Source organism: Thermobia domestica, chromosome 5 (genome assembly GCF_964235325.1).
Source record: "Thermobia domestica chromosome 5, izTheDome1.hap1.1, whole genome shotgun sequence".
Lineage (NCBI taxonomy): Eukaryota > Metazoa > Arthropoda > Insecta > Zygentoma > Lepismatidae > Thermobia > Thermobia domestica.
The window spans coordinates 293,639,494-293,662,034 of record NC_137458.1 but is presented as its reverse complement, the minus strand read 5'-3'; the positions used below and the strand labels follow the sequence as shown (position 1 = coordinate 293,662,034).

The 22,541-nt window shown below is 36.5% G+C and overlaps 1 protein-coding gene across 2 annotated transcripts; it reads left to right on the top strand.

Moving 5' to 3' along the window:
- Positions 1 to 571: 571 nt before the first annotated feature.
- Positions 572 to 15,759, top strand: LOC145686701 (uncharacterized). Of its 2 annotated transcripts, XR_014131640.1 has the most exons (6): positions 574 to 1,088; positions 6,140 to 6,364; positions 7,735 to 7,965; positions 10,501 to 10,742; positions 12,192 to 12,323; positions 14,218 to 15,759. XR_014131640.1 is itself a non-coding variant. In XM_081760255.1 (5 exons), exons 1-5 carry the CDS (start codon positions 926 to 928, stop codon positions 14,284 to 14,286), a joined length of 930 nt encoding a protein of 309 aa, XP_081616381.1. In that variant the 5' UTR covers positions 572 to 925; the 3' UTR covers positions 14,287 to 15,759. The 2 variants fall into 2 exon arrangements, 1 of the variants encoding a protein (XP_081616381.1); XM_081760255.1 differs by lacking the exon at positions 12,192 to 12,323 and having other exon boundaries at positions 572 to 1,088.
- The last annotated feature ends 6,782 nt before the right edge of the window (positions 15,760 to 22,541 follow it).

Sequence of the window (22,541 nt, the reverse complement as noted above, 5' to 3'; positions counted from 1 at the left end):
GCTAATCCAACAGTCAAATAACAATCTAAATGATGTTCGTGATTCGAAGGATCAAACAGGAGATGAAAATAAAAAGTTGTATGAAAGCATTCCGAAGAATCAAGTAAGCAGCAAACAATATTCTGAAAATATGGAAGAGGTGAAGGATGCTGCAGACACCTCGCATATTGTACAAAGGGAGGTTTTACAGGAAGAACCCAAGATAGTACCAGGGAAACTAGCTGTTTTTGTGGGTGTACTTCAGCATAATTGGATCATTGTCATAAATGTAAAAGAAATATTCCTGAAAAAGTGAAAATCATTTCTGAAAGTGATCGTGGTGCTGGCAAGTTGAAAGATGAAATCTCATCAGAGAAATGTTATAAAATGGTTAATAGGACGAATGGAAATACCAGTGATAGTGGAAAGAGAACTGCTTCAGCTAATACAAAAACTAACCCTTCAGAACCAGCCAAACCTACTCAAACCAAAGCATATGAGACCGTAGCGTCATTTAAGATTATGCTTGGGAGGCAAGACCCTTTGTATAAGTAAAATTTCGCGTTTTTCACTGATTTACTACCCCCAGTAGCACGCCGACGTGGGACCCATATTTGTGCGACATCGGCCAATGTCGGCGTCGTGGATCTAAACTGGCCCACAATAACCCACCAAGTTCCCATATGGGTCCCACATGGGAACTTGGTGGGCTTGCCGAGGTTGATTTACTGATATGGGTCCCACGTGGGAATTTGGTGGGCTTGCCGATGTTGATTTACCGATATAGGTCCCACGTGGGATATAAATAGGCTTGCCCACCAAAAAGAAAAAAAGCATGGAAACATTTCCTTTTTACAATGAATAAATTTGAAACACATGAAATTAACATTTTGATGGTTCTGTGGCAATTATTTGAAAAAGTAATTTTTCGATTCGGCCTCGATCTATGTCGAATCGATGTCGATCGGAGTACGCAGATTGTTTGTCAACTGTTCACAGTTTTAAAACCATAACACCGTATGACGCCACAAGCGGTGCGAAGCGAGGGAAAAGCAGGAATGACTGTTGTTTGTTGTGGTTTTACCATCAATTCGTATTTATTATTGAAGGTGAGTATTAAAATTATTTTTCTTCCATTAATAGAATGCATATTTTATCTTTGATTTGCATGAACGATGTCGACTATAGATTAAGAGATCCACATAAACTGTTCCAAATAAATTTTGGTTAGTTTATAGTCCGCGCTCGATGCAACAAATCTGGTACTGGTTTTGTTGTTACAGGTGCAAACATGTGTAGATATCACTATACTTAGTCGTGAATAATTTTGATTTATAGTCTTCAGGCATAGGAGGCTCAGGCCGAGACGGCCAAATATTGGAACAAGTTTATTTACTCCTTAAAAATGCGTTAAAAAGTACTTTAAATTGAGAGATTATGACAAATGGAGGTACTATCGAGTTATTCACTACCGAATTGGCACATTTTCGCATAGTTTCAGGTTAGGTTAAGATCAGCAAGATTTTACTTTGTATAAAACAGTGGTAGATGCACACGCATCACAACTGATTTGTGTTAAGTACAAGGGACACAGTGTTGATAAATATAACTTGTAACTCAACTTTAAGTAAGTTAATTTACTATTTTGCTCCTTGTACTTAATAAACTTTAGGTGAGCGCATACTTTCGCTGTTCTGCGCAACGTAAGATCTTGAACCCAGCTGTTGGTCTAGGGGAAGAGCATCCGCCTGTCACGCAGCACTTGGGTAGTTCGAACGTGGGTTGGAATCCTGCGCAGGCCTGCCTGAGGCTTTCCTCCCTCCCACAATGCGAAGTACGTTCTCTTGAAAGGCCAGGGCCACTTCCTGTCCAAATCCTAGTTTTACCTGAAGGATCGATCCCTTTTTGTCCTTCCCATGAGTAAATAAATAATCAAAATAAGGTCTTGCCGATTAGGTCATAGTAGGTTAGTTTATGTCTGCCACTACGTTGGTTTGCCTGTAACCGCCATTTGAAAACTAGAATTGGCCATGAAAATACAGATTCACACGTAGGTTACTTAGCCTATGATTGTCACTCAGAAACTAGATTTGCCTAAAAACTAGCTAGGTTGGTTAGATCTCTTCTGAAATAACTTACAGGATGATGTGCCAACCATGAAACAAGTTAAGGAAACAGTACAGTGAAGTTCTGGGTAGTGACGTGTAAAACTTGGAAAAGTCATTGAATTTGATCTTGGCAAATAAGTGAGAAAACTGTTTGAATAGTGGACCATGGTAATTGAGTGTGAGTGGATTCAAGTTAACGTTTTGAACGAGTTGTTGAGCTTCCAAGGACGGGACCTACAGTTTTACGTGGGATACAAATTACCTTTATCCCCACAGGAATCTAACCCGGAATCATGGATTATAAGGTAGCAAGTGTTACCACTTATCTACGGGGAACAACCCCTGGGATCAAGCCCAGAACCTCCTGAATGCTACCCACGCTCTACCATTGAGCTACGGTGCTTCAGTGGTTACCGCAAACCTTTTATACATCATGTACAGGTAGCAAACATATTCCAGATATTGTATGAGAGAAACAGTAGGCCGTATAAATACATTGTTAAGGTCAGAACACAGTTAATATAGTGTATAAGGGTTAGATACTAGAGATGCTATATTTTTTATGCGAATAAAAAGCGGGGCAAGTCTGGTCATAACAATTTTAGACGTTCGATGTCGTTGAATTAAAATTTACTTCATTGCCTAAGAAGGGAAGATAAGGAGTAGAGTGGATATATCACATGGATAAAAACGGAGCCTAATGACAAAAATGGTCCAAAATAAGGAAAATAGGAAATGTACTCACGAATAGACAATCAGATTATCTTAAATAATAAGCATCCTCGACGTTATGATTGGAAAATGCACATAGATGAAACAGTAGAGAAGAAAAACAAACGTGACTTTTTTTTTTTTTTTTACTGTTTCATCTATGTGCATTTTCCGTCCACAACGCTGCGGATGTTTAAGCGAAAGCTACGAAGATAATATGATTGTGTCTATTCCAGGGTTGGCTGGTTTAAACCAAGGTTTAAACTAGCTGTTTTTTTTCTTTTTCAAAAAAACCAACTGGTTTAAACCAAAAAACGAAAAATGTTCGTAAAAGTGTAAGTGTTTGTAAAATCTTGATAAACACACATTTGTGGGTTATTACGTTTCACTCCCGTATATTATTCGTATTATATTCAGACCTAAATTCCCCATTCATTACTCAAAAAGATTATACTACAAAAGCAACTTTTTTAAAGTAAGTTTATGTATGTTTGTTTTGTGATTTTTTTTGTAGTTGTTGTTATTGTTATGTAATTGCAATCAAAGAAAAATTCTAAATATTGTTTCGTTTCAATGTTTACTATTGATAAAATACATCGAAATGCCGTACTTTGTGTGTGTGTGTGGGAGGGGGGTCATACAGACCTCACGAGAGGCATTTAGTGAAATGAGAAGTATCTTTGATATCTATTTATGTATAAATGAGTCTGAGCCAAAGTGGACTCAAATAATTCGTATCTTTAATCACTTTTCTTACTGATATGCAAATTAAGTCGTTGTATTTCTTTAATTTCGACCAATAAAAGTCGTTGTTAACTAACTTGAACTAAATTACTGTACTCCGTACTACTTTGAAATTGTCCATATGTAATTCTGTATAATGGTTTCACTTGTGCAACTGTTTATCTTTTTGTTCTTCTGAAATGACTCTTGACAGTTATATTAAGAAGCATGTAAAGATCAGTACAACGTATTTTTATCAGGATTCCTTCGTGAGTGCGTCGGCAGACGTATTGCATTTGTGGCCAATTAGTCCTGGTTCCGAGTTCAAATGGAGGACAATTTCTCTCGGATGTAACTCGAGAAGCGGTTTTTATTCCGCTTTAAGCTTATGTGACCCCTTCCAGTATAACCCGGTTGTTGCATAATAACATCAAGGCGAAACAAACTTATTTCTGTCCATATATGATATGAATATATGGAGCAAATTATTTAAACCAAAAAACCTGGTTTAAATAAAAAAAAAACTGGTTTAAACAAAAAAACAGTTTTTTTCAATAAAAACCATGGTTTTTGCCAACCCTGATCTATTCGTGAGTTCACTTCCAGGAATACCGCAAATTAGCTTTGAAAAAACCGTATAGCGGAGGACCATATGTTTAGCGGTTGTGGGTGAAGAATATAGAGCAGTGAGTTACAGTGGATTCATGATTGGTATCTCTGTTGATAAGGACAGTTTTGTTCAAGTCACTACAGGGAAAATAGGCAAAGTTACTAATATTATTGAGACAAATAGTTCGAATGATCACCCATCCATTTGGTTGATATATTTGGATGTTCCGATAGAAGGTGACTATTATTCCTTCCCATGCAGTTCGCAGTTGGTATTTGTTTATGTGTGGCAAACTGTCGAATAAGATATCCCGTGCTTCCCTTACCTCTGTGACATCAAAATGTATTGTGTGTTTGGAAGAGAAATACGCTGCAGTGTTTTCTCATTCAGGTTTTTTTTTTTTTTAAGAGCATATCTGTGGACAGAATCAACATGAGCTCAGGAAGAAAAAAGTTTTGCGTAGCAGCTTTCACTGACGAGGACGGAGCATTAGAAGTTATACCTAGTAAATAGCTTAAAAACGAAAATGAATGCCTTTGGCCTAAGACATCATCCGTTACGCGTATTCAAAATTTTATCAGGGACTGTAAGGAGCCATCTGCTGATTGGACAGTTGTGAACATAAAAATCTATGGACAATCCAGTGAGTACTATTTGTATTTTCTTTTTATCTGTCTCGTTGTGTTTTTGAGTATTTATACCTCAATTTTGAGTCAAAATGTAATATTATTTCACTATTTTCTGCATTGAATAGCAAGATCTATCATACGGAGCAGCCGTGATTCAGTTGGTAGCGCGTTATCTTAGTATTTGGTAGGTCGCAGATTTCAGCACGGTGGCTGGCCATCCTGACTAGACACCATGTCCGCATTCTGGAAAATCAGGTAAACAAGAAATAAACATAAATGCCAGGGAAATTGCAAGAGGTTGTTTCGGATTACGTTTGTTCCTGTTTTATTCGTTTATAACGGTTACTAACGGTGAACTCACCTGTTCGACGCTCCAGCGTTACAGGTCGAAATTTGTGAGGATATTTTCGTCAAAACAAGGAAAAGTTTAAAGGTTTAATTCCATTGTAATTTGTATACTTGTGACTACAGTTCGAGAAGCTTAGTTGGTAAATAAAACTCATAAAGTAAGCTTGTTCAAATTCATAGCTTCCTGTCACCAGTTGTTTCGTGACAAATATGCTTAAAAAATGTCTTCTATTTTAATACATTGCTGGAATACAGTCTTATTGAAGAAAAAAGAAAAAATGGTGTCCTCTACATTACAAGTTGGTATGAGTTGATATATATTTGTATGACCTAAAATGAACTTTTTATGTTAGGACCTTATATACTAAATTAGCTTTTAGAATCCATGACGTTTCTTATAGGATTCCCAAAGTGCTTTTGAAATAACGTTAAATAAAGTAAATAGTATATGGAAGAAAATAAAGAAGTCAGGGAAAAGTAGCAACTCCAGTCAGAGAAATAAGAAGGATTTTTTCTTTGTGTGTGTGTGTGTGTGTGTTTGTGTTTGTGTTTGTGTTAACTATGCTAGAGTTTTTTCCGGGATCTTATACTCAGTCAAATCAGGCAAATGCTGAATATAGTACCTTAAAGACAAGGCCTGGATAACTCTCTCCAAATCCAGCCTTGCACTATCTTATCGTGAGCAGGAAATGTCAAAGGTACGTTAAATAAAGTTAAAAAATAAATAAATAAAATAAAAATGCTAGTATTCTTAGGCCTTCTATTCTTAGTTCTGTTACAGGCTTTCTTACTCTCGAATTTCAGTCGTGAATAACTTTACATAAACAAGAGTATTTAGTTCGTAAACAGATTTGTTTTATTTGGGATATTCTAATATTTAATGTTTTACAGTTAGCAAAGAAATCACAACTGAGGGTAGATCCATAACCATGTTGCTTTCTTATCGTGTATGGTTTTCATGCCAAGAATAATTTCGCAGCTACTTTCCCTTATCAGTAACTGTAGAATATATGTATTTTTTAACATTTCAGATTCATTTCAAAAAGCTGCAGCAAAGGCTGACAAAGCTTTACTGACTTCAAACGTTAGTAGTGATTCTTCTGACGAAGAAATTTATTCAAGAAGATGTCGCAGAAAGCCACAAAGATATTTGTCTGAAGAGGACAGTGATGACTCATATCCAGGAACTAAGAAAAGACCATATGAAACTTTTAACGAATGTAGTGTTCCAAGTCCCCCAGCACCTATTCGGAAAGGTAATTATATTTTATATTCATGCTAAATATATTTTATATTCATAATTTCGTTCAAGAACACTGCTTGTCTCCTCATATATATATATCTCTCTTGATAGTAATTTCAACGCAAATTAAAAGTTTAGCTCGTAGCTGATTTGTTTCATAGGACTATGTATTAAATCGCGTTTTAAATATATATTTTTTTAAATGTGTGAAAGTTAAAATTATCAAGATTTCGTGGGCGATTCTTTATTGCCAGAGAGTTGACCTTCTTTCGCAGTGTTTGTTTCAGAAAAAAATGTTCCGGGGGTTACTCTTAGTATTCGGAGGGACTGAAACCATATATTTCCCTCTGCTGGTTCTATTCCAGTACGTTTTAACCATTTCGTCCGGGGGGGGGGGCAAAAAAAACAGGCCTGAAAGAAACACTGTTCTTTCGTATTACTATGCCAGTGCAGACGTTACTTAAATGTGAAACTATATACTATTTTGGAGAAAGTTTATTGCTACTTCGTCTGAAAAACATTCAAAAGTAAGGCTGGCTGAAATAGTAGACAGATAGAAGTAACCTACAATGTTTTATGAACCTCTTGAAAACAATTTATTCGTTAGATGTGCAGAGTAGTTGTTGTAATGTGTACAACAAGCTTGTAGTGAGAAGCCCTAACAACTAAAAATAAGATGTCTAGTTTGTTTATTTTTATAAACAAGTTTTTCAATTTGGCGTCCAAAATTGGCTACTTGATATGTTCAAGCAAGTCTTACGTAACAAATCATTCAGACTCAGATATAGTCTCAAGTAATTTATTTCTATGAAAAGGCTTGCTAGTTGTTTTTGTTCTTTTTTTTTTTTAACGAGGTTGTTAATACTTTCCCCTTTTATCGGATAAATGCTATCTTCTCATGATGGTTAACTACAGAAAAACCGGGCTCGTAATGCAAACTGTGTCGTTAAATTGGTTCTATTATGAGTATACATCAATAAATAAATAAATAAATGAAAAATAACGTACACATTAAATATTCATTTAATTATGATAGGGAGTCTATTTAGGACAAGATCAAACAAGCAGATAAACAGCGTTAGTATCTTTTAACGTTGTGAGTTAATGTAATCAATGTACGATTTCTGCGATTTCCGGAGAGGGGGATAAATTCGTATATAGCTCAAAAAAGTGGGTTTTATTTCCACCATATCCAAGGTTGAGAGGTATTTCGAGAAACAGAGAGGAGGAAGTTCCAGCCATCCCCCTACAGATAGAATACTGGATGTAATCATTGTAACATTTTAAACATGCTTTTAAAACCATAAGTTGTCACCTGCTTATTGTATACCTAACAGTCTAGTAAAAACTGGATGTTTGTATAATTTCATTACTTGCTTTCAGAGTCGCTTGGAGTATCTATAGGAGGAACTGCGGAGGTAAACGTATCATCTATGGTGCACAATTCAAACGGAGGTTGCTCGTCTGCATCACATCGTAAAAGTCCAAACGGACCTTCACCATCCCACTCCCAAATCCAAACTCCATGCAGAATGTCAGCGTCGTCAGTTGCCACTACTTCATGTGCAGATACAGACAGTACCTTCACATCAGCTCGTTTAGGAATTGGCAGTAGTAAGTATCCAAAGATTAAACTGTATTGCTAAGCTTAGTTACGTGTGTCGTCATTATTAAATAACCAAACAAAATGAAGACTATATTGCTTCTTTAGAGACATTTTGAACCCTGCTAGCTCGAGAGTGTGGTAGCACGTAGTCAATGCATCGATATTCTCCGACCACTTAGTGTGGCCGCCTTGACCTAGTAGTCTCCGAGATTATCACCAATTTTTGTTAATGAAAAACGAAATTATGGTAAAACTTATGCTTGGAAATTGAAATTGTTATGTTCCAAGCCGTGCGAAGGAAGGGGGGGGGGGAGTCCGGACCCTTCTCTTCCTCAAAAATAGATTTTTGTGTAACTAATATAAATTTCGTACTAATTACATTTTAAAACATATATATCATAATAAGATTTACTTTTTACAGTGAAACCTTTAGTGTTTAAGATCTCCTCCGAAAGTATTTCTAGATCCGGCGTTCCTTTCGTAATGGAAGTACTTCTTGGCTTTAAAATTCAGAACATATAATCTGTAATTCTAGTTTTATCACATTTTGTTTTGCAGCGCATCCTGTTGGAATGGTTGCTTTGGAACTATTCTGTTCCATATTAGAGGAGGCTTGTGGGCAAGCGTATGTTAGGAGCGATTAAACTCCCAACCTTTTGAATGCTAAACCGACGGGCTGACGATATAAAGTTTGTACTATGAAACAGAAAAATTTATATTTTTGTACAAAACAGCGTCTTGTTAGTCATTTGTTTTTTCTTACTGCCTGTGCGCAGGTAGCAGACAAAATTGTCAAGTCGACACCGATACGCCCCAGTGTTGCCAGAGTTACTGATTTTGCAGGAGATCTCCTGCTTTTTCTACGTTCTACTGATCTACTGCGAAAGAAAATTAAAAGTGAACAATCTCCTGCTTTTTCCTTATTTCGAGAAGTTAAAGAAATATATTATTATTAATATAGAATTTTCATTTTTTTCCTTATATGAAAGGAGGAAATTTTTCTGTATGCATCCACAAAGCTCTGTACAGCATATAGTTATTGGGCTTTGCTCATCTTCTATATGCATGATGGTAGGCGTTCTTTAATTCTTACTGTAAGATTTACGAGTACGTGCTGTTTAGATTGGTACTTGGGTTGGAAGTGTTTGAACGTCGTTACTCCAATTCCAAAAAATATCTATAGCGTCCCCCCATTTCCTAAAAAAATTATAATAGGCAAAGATAGGCACAAGGGATGGTGCGTCACCCTACCTTTTCAGAACCACTTTTACCCCTGGTTGGAAAAGTAGCTTAGATCACCTCTCCACGATCGTCAGCGAAACACCGTCTTATGTTACGTTTACGTGTGACTGTATCATATAGCTATACTATAGTTAGGTGTATGATAAGACATTTTCCCACCCCACTTTGTTCTTACACTACGTCTTACTTCACACACGTTTGTATCAAACATTATTAATATATCTAAAGGGGGCATGAGGGTCTTTCTATCTCCAAAAGATTACCTTATCATTGGAAAACATTTTGAAGTAATTACAATTCATATTTATGTTTTGCATGTATTGTTTTATTTTGAAATGGAAGTAATAATGAATTCTGGACTGCTTGTTTTGATCACTGTCCCCTTAATAATGACAAAATTTTTCTCTCCCTGGATTTGAACTCAAATGCCGCCGCTTTATTTGTCTACTGCTTTCTCCTGTTTTTTATCTTCGAGTCTTCTGCTTTATCAACTGATCGGTCTGGCAACACTGATACGCCCTCTCGTGGCGCTCCTGGTTTCTTCGCTTGCTTACCAACACACACTCAAGTTTTTATTGTTGCTCTGGCTGAGATTCGAAGGAACCCAAATTAGGCAAATTCCGTTCAGGTGTCTTAATTGTCACACCACAGAGACGCGATCAACGTTCTTTGAATGTTAAGCATTCCTCGCACCCCATTTGAAACCGTTACTCTGCTAGTATCGATATTTAGACATTGTTCCATATACGGAGGCTCTGCAGAGAAACATTGGAGCATATCATTCTTATACTACATTAAGTTGAAAGTTGAAATATCAAATGTAACTGCATTCTCTCGCAACAGGAGTTTTTGCAGTAACCTTTTTCAGCAGAACTTCCGTATACGGTAGAATGCCTAGATATTGACACGAGCAGGCTATTTTATTCCATTAAGACACTTGAAATGCTCTACAGACATATAAAATTGACCCAAATGTGGTGTAATGATTAGGAAAGCCCTCAAATAGCAATTAGTAGTTTTCTTGCAATAGACTTAAAAAAAAATAAAAATAAAACTGTTTATGCATTGATTATGAAGCTTTTATCAATATGTGATTTAAAATTCATCCCGTATGTTGCTGTGGGTATCGACTTCAGGGTCAATATGAGCTATGTGCCGGTCAGAACCTAGATGACTTTTGTTAATGGTAGTTGCGGCACACACTATCTTAATGTAGAATAAAAAATATTTCAAACAATGTGTACCATTGCCTCCTTGGTCTTGTATTAATTTACTTTTTTTTCTTTCTTTTGATATTTCAGCCGTTGAAAAAATATTCCAGTTACTGCAGAGAATCCAGCTAGATATGAAACATCTCAAATGTAAAGTTGATAAAATGGAAGCCAAAATACATGAGCTGCACCAAGTTCCCTGTAGTGGTAAAGAAGCTTTGCAATCTATAGAAAATGCAAACCTGCTAGCTGACAAGCTCCCTTTACGCAGTTTGTCTATGGTTCACAATTTAGAAGAAGATTTAAAAGACAGAGAGATGGCTTCAAAATTGGTGAGTGGTATTCTTAAGTTCGTATTGACTCGAAGTATTTGTAAATATCCTTCAGGTATTGTTTGAAAAAGAAAACTTTTATTCTTTAAAAATAGATCTCGTGGCCAGATGCTTTTTCGGATGTACAGGTTGTTAAAATTATGCGTACCAAACAATGTAGGGGTGGGTACCTGACATGGAAACAAGAAAATGCTTTGTGACGTGTGCATACCGATCAATAGGTTGGGAGATGCAGGCCGTCGAAAGCGTGGGAAAATAAATTTCAGAAGCCTAAAATTCAAACACTGTCCAATCAACGTAGAGAGTGCAGCTTCATATCTCATAAAGGAAGTCGTTGGTGTTCTATTGCAAAAATGAATGTTTCAAAATTCAGCAATGCATACAAAATTAATTTTACAAGGTGATGGTAAGCCGACAATGACTTACACTTCGGCTTTTCGGTGCCTTTGAAGAGTCCTTTCGCACGCAATGCACATTCTTTTAACATGCATTTTTATATAGAACAGGTATGACTTCTTTTATGAGATATGTAATGAGCCTATAACATTGCTGCGTACATGTACGGTACATCAGCCAAACTGGATTGGAGATGACGTATTTTTTTTATTTTTATGTATTTTATTTATTTTTTAATCCAAAGCTGATTGTGACGTATTCTTAATAATACACTTTCAAATCAAATAAAATCGAATCAACTATTTCTCTAGCGGTAGCAGTTTGGACTGTGAATTCTTAGGACTTATAATTTAGGTGTCCATATTGGATCTTAAATACTACTACTACTACCAATAATAATGCAATCCAATACTAGTTCGAAAATCTTGCTTTCACTGTATAGCACCTTCGTGTTTCAACAACAAAATCATAAGGTAGGATGGTATACGGTTTCCTCGTGTCGTAGACATGTCTACAGTTATGCCTTGTTTGGCAATACCGGTACCATCTTCTACAACCTTTCCAACCATCCGCGGGTTCTCATAAAAATTAAGTGTTGAAGGGCAACTTCCACAGGTGCATGGATTCTCCAAGCCTTCGCTTTGCAAATAATTGAGAAGTCCCTTCACTTTTCGGGAATTCGGGAAGTCCTGGATACTTTCTTTGAAGTTCTCTAGCACCCATCTCCACCTTGGTAAGTGGAATCAGTGACTATGATGATGTCACGGTTTTGCAGGAAGCGAACTTGTAAGACAAACGAGCAATACGATCTCAGCAATTCTCGACTTCATCTGCAATCATTTAAAGTAGTCTTAGTGTATTTTAGTGACCTGTGCAGAAAATATAGAAGATTGTTCAGAATGGAGAACTGCATGAACGAATGTTACATAATTTTTAATGCTTGATGACAAAATAAAATTTTATTTCATATTGCAGTTGTATTTCATATGGTAATGTACTAACTATGTTTTTTTTTTTTTTTTTTGTGTCATTATCTTTCCAATGGGCGTGGAGAGGACTACAAAAAACTGACATTGTCCATTCTGAAGACAGTATTTTCGAGGGACGTCGCAATGAAATTTAGCATTGACGGATTACGTGGGAAGGAAAAATTTTGTGGATTACAACTGTTCCATGTAGTTATAGGTACGTCATGTACAAATTGTATTTCATTGGGCAAAAGTCATCCAGGTCTAGTTTTAAAAGTAGTATCCCAGGATTTCTTTGTGTAAGAGTAAAATCGCTGGAAAAGTCTCATTAGGAATGTGTATTTAATGAAAAGTCCTAGTCTACGTGGGCCCAGGCGTTTTTATTTATTTATTTATTTATTTATTTTTTTATTGAGAAAGTACGGTATAAGTGCCTGAATACACCATTCGATTTTTATCGCTCGATAATAGACATACGACATGGTTATACAATGATTTAAATCAGCCTGTTCCTGTGCATTTGATTACGATTAGGGATCGAACGAGACTGACAGAAGAATTACTAAGTTTGATTTAGTTCAGTGAAACTTTTGTATAGCGGACACAAATAGGGAATATAACTGTCCTATTATTGGGAAATGTCCGCTATTAAAAAAAAATTACAGTATAAACTTAACGTACTACTCGTATAAGCAACATAACGTAGGCAAAATGTCTTTCTGTTTAATAATGAGCTAATACAGTTTTTTTTTTTTTTCTATAGTATTATGTTCGGACAGAATACTCTTTCTCTCTTCGAAATTAACAACTTGCAGCAAGGCAAATAGACAAAGATTAAATAAACTTTTGCTGAAAATGGATACTAAACTAAATGCATGTTGAAAACAAATAAATGGAGACATTTGCGTTCGATTATCACATCCAACAATGCGCGGTACATTAACGATCCTGCCTATTATTGCTTGAAATTCAAGAAAATAACAAAGCTTTATTTCAGGCTGTCCGTTAGTTGGAAGTTCTACATAGACGCTGGGGAATAGTTTTCAGTATCCGCGTCCGTTATTGAGAATGTCAGCTATTCAGAAGTAATTTTCACATTGCACCCAATGTATTTCTGCCAGGAAATTGAAAACTGTCCGTTAGAAATTTTACTGTAAATATAATTTCTATGCGTCGTATAAAAGTCTAATGAAGTCGAAACAACACATTTATCCTTCGATTTTTGTCGTGCGACGAATATGGAATGGTTTAAACAGGTAGTAAAGTGACCTCACTTCAAGATATGTGCACTAGATTCACGCCACGATGTAGTTCGGGGCCCCTAATAATTTTAGGTCCTAGCATTCTGCCGTTCACGGATGAGACTGAGGAAAAGCCCTATTCGCGATGGTGTCGCTGATTCGCCTGTGCAGGATCTGAGTTCCTAAAGAATTTTGTTATATATATATATATATATATATATATATATATATATATATATATATATATATATATATATATATATATATATATATATATATATATATACTAGAGTCTAATTTCATCTTTCGGATGTATGGCGTTTTTTAGTATATATTTTTAGGGATTTTGGAGGGGGATTACTACCAGTGAAATCCTTTGTTTAGGTGCCATTCTCGCATTATCCTAGTAAAAGTAAAGCTTGCGGTAATATCTCCCATACCCCGTCCTCGTAACTCTGGTATCATTGTTTTCCTTGTTTATGCCTCTGAAAGAAGTTGTAATTTTCTGTCAATCGCACCGTGCAAGTGAATTTTCAATTTTTGACTTGAAACGAGTGGATATTCTGAGCCATCCACATATCGTTTTCCACTCCCTACTTCCTCTGTTTGACACCGAACGACAATGTCCTGTTAGATTAGCCTTTCGAGCACGTAATAATGCGCTCATGCGTACAATGGATGTTTTTTGTGCAATGTATAAAAGGTTTCTTTCTATTTTAGGAGAAAGTTATATTTTCGTTCGAATTTTATTTATGTAACTTCAAAATTAATCTGTTATTTCTCAATGATGACATTTGCTATTTAAATGTGTAGTCCCTTCTGGTGATACAGTATTATTGCATTGAGTTTTTACCATTTTTTCTTCTTCAGGAGCAGTACAACTCCGATTTCCTGATATACAAACTAGCGACATTGTCCGACGGATTGGGAAAGTCTTAAGTGGTTCACGAGATTGGGATGGCTATAGATGTAATCGGAGAAGAGAACAGGCTCAAGACTTAGGGGAAGATGCACAGTCGTTCCGCGGGGAACCCGCAAGAGTCCAAGGACCACTTGAATTCACCTTGCAGAGTCGCCCCGGAGAGAAAGCCGTGGGGTGATCGGTCCCGCGGCTAGTTGTGGTCAACCCTCAGCAGCGTGTCCGATATAAACAAACTTATATGAACGAAATGTCTTATTGTAAATAAAATAGTAGACAATAATATGTTAAAGTACAAGAGAATTATAAACTTCATGAAAGTAACCGTTATTAATAGTTTTTTTTTAATTTATCACAGTAACTTTCAGTTCGCTAATTTGCAGAAATATTTCCTAGTGATACATTTTTATAAGTTTTATGTTGTATTTTACTGCAAAGAACCTATCCAAATTAAAACTTTATAGTGGCATGCATATTTTACTGAATATAATGAGCTTTCCGAACTTCCGTGCTGTCTGTGTAAGTGTAAGGGATGAGTCCACACTACAGACCAGTGTGCGAATTAACGGATATTTTACAGTGGGATTAAAAAAAAAAAAACTTTTGAGAAGTTAAAATTTATGGGAAACTAATAATTTACAGAAGAAAAGAACTTCCTAAATTTTCTCTAAATTATTTCAGGTTAAGTAGAAAGATAAATATTATCTGCATAGTTTCTTTAATTATATATTAGTTTCCCTAGTCGGGATGTGTAGCGGAAAAATTCAATGTTTGAAATAAATTTATTTACAGTGGCTTTTGTTGACGTAGAGTGTATATGATTTTTACGTGTTTAATTTTATTATACATATGATATATTGACATAAGGGTCAGGAAAATAGCCACTTATCAGTGAACCCTTTTTTGAATAAACTAAATAGTTTCCACACGTCGCGGAACAAGAGCTGGTTCCTTCTTCAGTGGAAGGAAACAATGATGTATATGAAGAGTACGCGTTAAGAACAGTGAAGGTCACATTTTGAATATGCTCAAAAAATATTTTCTCCACACCAAAAGATGCAAAATAGTTGGTGAAAACAGGGCGTAGTCCACTCGCGAATGTACACGTGAGCGAATTACGACGTGTTTTCACCATCTTAATTATACATTTTGGTGCTGAGAAAGAATTTTCTGAGCATTTTAAAACGTGCCCTTCATAGTCCTTCCTGCGAACTCTTCATATGGAATGAAACAAAATGGTGAAGACAGTGTCAACGTTTGGTAACTATTAAGTTGATGCAAGAGAAGATTCACTCATTTTTTATGTTGTTTCTATATTAATGATAATAAGTTACGTGTTTAAAAGTATTTATTTCCATTCGTTATGTTGGAAACAGCAAAACAATTGTACAATATATACCTCTATGCAATGAGTGAAGTTCACGATAAAAAAAAAAGTTAGGGAATATGTTTTGTGTAAATTTTATTTTAATTATTTTTTTAAAAAATAAAAATGTGAATACTTCAATCTGAAAATGTTTTTATTATATACTGTTTTGTTTAGTCTAAATACTGCATCTCTGAAACACGCTAAATGTCCGACCGCCCTCTTGGATCCGCCATAGATAGAAGTGCGGCAAAACTACTTGCACCAGTGACATTTTGAAAAAATGTCAGATGTATCCGATGTCATTTTCTATTATTTTCATTAGAAAAACATAACTTGAATCCAAAATGGTGGACAAGCATGTAGCGTGCGCCAGAGATGCAGTACATGGCCCTATTCAAATCTGATATGGTGACATATCCATCTGGTGTTAAATCTGTAAAAATTATATGGTCACATCTGGTTTACCGATGTGGGTGGGATCTCCCACCCAGATCTTCCCCATACCCACATTGTCATTTTAGCTTCCATGGTTAACCGATGTAGCTCTATATGGGTCCAACCCAGATCTACAACATGCAATACAAAAGAACATATCCGCACTCAGGTTTGAATAAAACTTTTCATATTTAATCATTTAGTGTGAAAAGAAATAGGCTGAGCTCGTACGTTTCGCAATTGTGTATAGAAGCTGGACGATCAGAAATGTCGCCTATTCTATGTTCCTTGTGAAAAGTACTGGGCCATTCAAATACATTTGAATAGCTCCGTTCTTTTTACAATGAACATATAGAGCTACATCGGTTAACCATGGGAGCTAGAACGACGATGTGGGTATGGAGGAGATCTGGGTGGTTCAACATAGATTCCACATCGGTCAACCAGGGAGCTAGAACGACGATGTGGGTATAGGGAAGGTCTAGATGGGCCGACATGGATCCCACATAGATCCACATCGATCAACTATGGGAGCTAGAACGAAGATATGGGTTCAGTGAAGATCTGGGTGGTTCAACATAGATCCCACATAGGTCAACTAGGGAGCTCGAACGACGATGTGGGTATGGGGCAGATCTAGATGGGCGGACATTGATCCCACATAGGCCGGTATTGTTCAACCAGGGACCAAGATCGATTATGTTGATATAAGGCAGATCTAGATGGGGCTACATGGATTAATGTGGGGCCAACATTGATCTGGAAGAATCCACATGGGACCCACATAGATCAACATCGACGCCGATGTCGATCGACATAGATTTGCCGATATTGGCCAATGTCGAAAAAATGTTTGCCATTCTGCATCGATCGTCATCGACAGCGACATCGATCCCACCAAAAATTCCCATGTTGATCGACATCGGCCCATCAACTGTGCTACTGGGGACTGTTCTATTGATAAAATCTATATACATCTCAAACTCAGGGGGTGTAGTCGCCCCTCCCTGTCCCCCTAAATGACGCCCCTGATATGAGAAACTAGTCTGTTTAACACTTTTCTCAGAAGAAGAACATTCAAGTACAATTAACAATGAGTCAAGAATGAAATGCAATCCTTCTTTAGATAAGAAACTCCCAGTGACAGATTACATCCATGACAAGAAGCCAATCTCTACTTATTATTGTGATGAAGCTAGTTGTAACCAGCGGCGGCCTCTGAGGCAGTGACGCCGTGACATGTCACTGCCTTGAGAGGTAGAAGATTCAGAATATTAAAAGAAAGCGAGTTAAATATCATAACTGCTTCTAAATTTCTTCCTTTTTTCTGCCCGCTGCCGCATCTATTTAGTCGCAAGACCTAGCGCGAAAGACCTGGCGGTGGCAACTCTGCTTCGGTGACTGTCACCAGGCCCTTGCTCCTGAATGCTGCTTGGCATAGTGGTATCACCATATACGCGCCCTATCAGCTGTGTACGGGAAAGGCTTTCCATTGCTTCTAGCTCGTGACAACGAAAGTTTGTCACGCATAATCCGAAAGCAGCCGATATTTCACGATCTCATATACACTGCTTGGGGGTTGCCGCGGGTTTCTCACACCAGGTGGAATTTTCAGTCTCGTGGAGTAAATACAGTTTACGAGTATCGGAAAGATCTAATTGATGTTATGTTAGCAATAGGAAAACTGTGAAGATATAACATTACAAACCACCTTAACTCAATCTTCCGCGTACAAGCTATTATTAAATGAAGAAAATTTCGTATTTTGGTTGACTTTTTTCCACAAGATTATGCCACACGTAGAAACTATTTTCAGCCAACTACAGAAGAAATGTACTGATCCTGTCAAGGTTCGAGAACACAGTGGTGCCCCCCCTTATGTCCATGACGCACCCCCCCAATTGTCTACCCGTAGGTGTTATTCCATGAAAAAAAATCTTCTTTCCGATTAATTTTTACACTCCCTCAAACACATTTGTACAGATTTTTACCTCCCCAATATTTCAATGACGCACTTTGCGTCATAGCCCCCCCTTTGTGGGCACCCCTGGAGAACATCTGCATAATTTCAGCTTGGTATGCAGTCTGTCAGAGAACAAATTGACAACATTATTCAGGAAGTAGAAACCGAATTAGAAACTGCAAGAGACGGACCATGTGCAAAGATATGGCGAAGTGAGGCGTTATATAACGACAAAAAAAGACAAGCATTAGAAGTTTGTGATGCAATCCTAGTGGAGATCAAATCTAGATTTCACTTCACTGAGCACCTTGTAGCTACGAGATTATTTGCTGTAGAAGAATTTGACAATTACAAAAAGGAGTTCCCCGATAATTATCTCAGTGAGATGGTTAAAAAATATCCCTTCTTGAAGGAAAAGAAATTAAAAAGCGAACTTTAAGTGTGCTATTCGAGATGCGAACTGAGAACGGTGTCTGGCGCGGTGTCATTCTTAATGTTCATTATAGACGATGAATTGTGCGACATGTTTCAAGAAACAGTTAAACTCTTAAAGTTATTGATAACTATGCCAATGTCAACAGCAGAAGCAGAGAGATGTTTCTCGATGTTGAACAGAATAAAAACTTTCCTAAGAAATACCATGAAAGAGGAAAGATTAACTGCGTTAGACATGTTGTTATGTGAAAAGACATTCGTTAATGAGATAGATAATTTTAACAAAAAAAAAAAAAAATAAATAAATAAATAAATAAATAAATAAATAAATAAATATCGCCGTCTTTTCCAGCAAGAAAAATCGTCGCATAGAGTTTCAGTATCGCGCATCTTAACTAGTCAACCAAACGTGTTCAGTTGAAAGTTCGAAGAGAATAAACAGTGTAAGTGAAGTGTTTCTTTTTAAACAGTGTACTCGTGTTTTATTCAATATCAGTGTGTATGTGTCTTTTTTATCAACAAGATAAATAACAAACTTAGTTAAATAAGATCATCTTAAGATTTTTTCCCCAAATTTGATTTCTGAATTCACTTCAACATATAACTGACTAGCATGAAGAAGAATAGAACTTCAGTGAAAGGAGCAAGAGGACCAGTACCTACCTGATTACTGATAATGTAAGCACAATCGATTGTAATTAAATTGAAATTCTATATATGTTATAATAATAATAATAATAATAATAATAATAATAATAATAATAATAATAATAATAATATAGTTTTCTGTCACTACCTAATAAATTGTCACCAGCCGCCACTGGTTGTAACTATGAGCGACAGGAAGAAGTTAAAGAAAGTGGAAGAGAACTGGATATGGAAGAAATGATAGATGGATCCGCGTCAGGACAATTTACTTTATCCCAATGTCACACAGTATAAATAGGGTCTAATATTCTAAAAAATGGAGAAATATTATTGATAAATACGGAAATATATATATATGAATTAATATATTCAATGGTTGCTTGCTCCTTGTTGTTTCTTTCTGGTAGAATGTTATGTTGCCCCATTGGTCAGTTCAGATAGATTTCCACGCTTTTGATTGGCTGTTTGAACGGGCCAATGAGAGAGCAGATAGGGAGATGAATTGTGTATATATACTTGAGTAGTTTTTTGTATCACTCAGTGTACGCCTGATGAGAATCTTGGCCAGAAGATCGAAACGTCACGTGTAAATGTGTTTTTATATTAAATAAGTGCAGTCTTGTTCAGCAGTGTGTTTATTTTCCTGTCAATAACCTAATTGAGCTAAGTAAAGAATAATCTGTTTGTATTGTAAATTGTTTAACAATTTTATTTCTACCTTTAATATAACTACAACCATAATATTCTTGATGTGTTACAATGTTTTGTTTCTTCTCCTGGTGTGGTTTCCTGCGTAGTGCAAAGTATCTGCAATCTATACAGTCCGTTGTTTACAGCTAATGAATGCAGTTACTTTGTAATGATCTGGTGTATCATCAGCCAACAAATATAAGAAATCCAGAAATAGTAGCATTACATTTGTCAATTTTCAATCAATGGGAATTAATCGTGAATTCAAAATCACTGAATTTGATGCTGAAAATAACCTAAATATAGGAATTTCGCTTTGGGGAGTGGTAAGAGTATATTTCAAGGTAGGAAAAAAGAACAAACTGCGATTGCAAGCACTTGTTATTTCTGCTATTTTTTTTACTCATTTTGTACATCATATTGCAAGTATGCTTTCTTTATTTCTTAGTTATTTCAGTTCTTAACTGTAACGATGTTTTAAATTGGAGAAATTTTGTGAAAATGAAATCAGTCAACCTCTTAAGCACAAAAAGAATATGTATACTTCTGTGCATGGTAAGATTATTATTCTTTCAGTGTCACAAATTATATCCTAGCTTCTAAATTACTTGGGATCTGTGGTTCGATCCTAGGTCGCGTCAAGTGGGCTTTGTGTTCGACGAACACCGTGTACGGCGTTTTCTCGGGGTTATCCTGTTTCCTCCCACTTTCTTCATTCCAACATTACATTCATTCTCATCATCTCCTTTAGCATATGGCAATAAAAATATTGATGAAAGAATAATTATAAATTACATAACTGGGTGGAGTGGGAAGAAATATCATAAATATTAAGTCCTGTTGAGTGCATTTATACTTTCATTAGACATACTTCCTGCTGTTCTATGTTGGAATCTCCTGATTTCATGGCTAGTAATATGACCATACCAAAAAAAGGAAAACATCTTACTTGAAAGAGAACCGATACTGGACAGTTCTTGAGGCAGCAAACATTCTTAAAAACTGCACCGATATAAGTACAAAATTCAAATATGGAATTATATTATATTTTGATAATTCCTCTGTTATAATTATAATGAATATTTAAGACTACAAACGCTCGCAGGATTTTCCCCCACCTACAAGTGTGGGGAAGTGAAAAGACCGATACAAAGCGAAGTATCGTTATACACACCTTGATGCAATTTTCCTCATGTAAAATGTAATACAATAATTATTGACGCATATTTAATAACTCTAACTATAGTAAATATATTAATTATTATAGTGAGTGAGTGAGTAAACAAATCTAAAATGTCTGAGCATGTATTTTGGAGAGCCGAACCCCTTCCGAAAATCCAGGGGGCAATTGGCCCTTGTTTCCGGTATCTATGCTTAGGACTTTACTATAAAACCACCGTAATGCGTAATATCTCTCTTTCAATCAGAAAATGAACGAATCTGTGGGCCATTATATCTTGTCAAGCCCGCTTGCACTGTTGGTTTTGAAGTCATGCCGCTGTTTTTTTTTTTTTTTTTTTTTAAACTACTACTCAAGCTTCCTACCAGAAACTCTTGTCCAGGAACAGGATCAAAAGGGGCTGAACTGGATAGCAATTCAATTTTCTTAACTTCGGGAGGAACGCTATCCAACTTTGGGAGGGCAAAACTCCCTCAATATTATGTCTGGAAGAAACACTACTACCACCAGACGCATATTTGTTCTTTGCGAGTTTCTGTTTTGTTAATAACTTTTTTCTTCCGAGCATCTGTGTTTCACCCAACATATCAATTGAGTCAAGCGCTGCCAAGCGGAGGAATTCGTAACTATTACAGATGCTGACTACATACCAGTTGAGGATTAAGGCGCAACTGGAAGCGTATAATACGGGAGGATAGCAGCGATGCAAGAATAAATCCACTTCCCTGTGTTAAGAGATAGGAGCTCGCTGCAATATGCTCAATGTTACTGCTTCTAGTGGCAACGCTTGCTGCAACTGGAAACGTAAAACTCTCTCCCTTTCAGTTTTTTAATTGAATATTTTTAGAAATGCATCAATACTGTCTTGCGCTCAAAACCAAAGGTTTATGTTTGTACTGATACACTACTTAAATACTTAAAAATATCTTTTTAGAATTAAAAAAATATCCGGTTGCACATCCATGCAACATATAGTACCAGCCGCCGCTGCTAGAAACCACACTGGGTGTTCGAGTTGCATTCGTTTTACTTGAATATGACCTAATAATACACGAGCATTGTCCGGGTCGTTCCCTTACTTCTAGGATACATATTTCTTCTCCATGGGTTTTCCAATTTCGTGACCAATCAGCCACGACAACGACTGTTACCTCCCATTTGGTTTTCCCCTTTCTTTCAAAATCCTATTCTGACTCCACTGGACTCTCCATTTCTCTCCGTGAATTAACCATAGCCCTCTCTAAACCGAAATCTACATCTCCCGGTAAAGATGGCGTCCCATTTAGTCACCTTCAACACTTGTCTCTTCCCTTTAAGATCTTTTGCACCTATACAACACAGTCTGGACTACTGAACATATTTCTCCCCTTTGGAAAGAAATTGTTGTTCTTCCTATCTTGAAACCTAATAAAACCTTCGGAGTAGCAAATCATTACCGCTCTATTGTCCTTTCTTCCTGCATTTTAGAAATCTTTGAACATCTTCTCAAAAATCGTTTACAATGGGATGTGGAACATCATAATCTTCTGTTTCAATATCCGTTTGGTTTTCGTGT

Coding starts and splice junctions, on each gene's coding strand:
- LOC145686701 (XM_081760255.1), top strand. CDS start 926: ATGTCGAATCGATGTCGATCGGAGTACGCAGATTGTTTGTCAACTGTT. Junction 6,365..7,734: donor CCCAGCACCTATTCGGAAAG/GTAATTATATTT, acceptor ACTTGCTTTCAG/AGTCGCTTGGAGTATCTATA. Junction 7,966..10,500: donor TCGTTTAGGAATTGGCAGTA/GTAAGTATCCAA, acceptor TTGATATTTCAG/CCGTTGAAAAAATATTCCAG.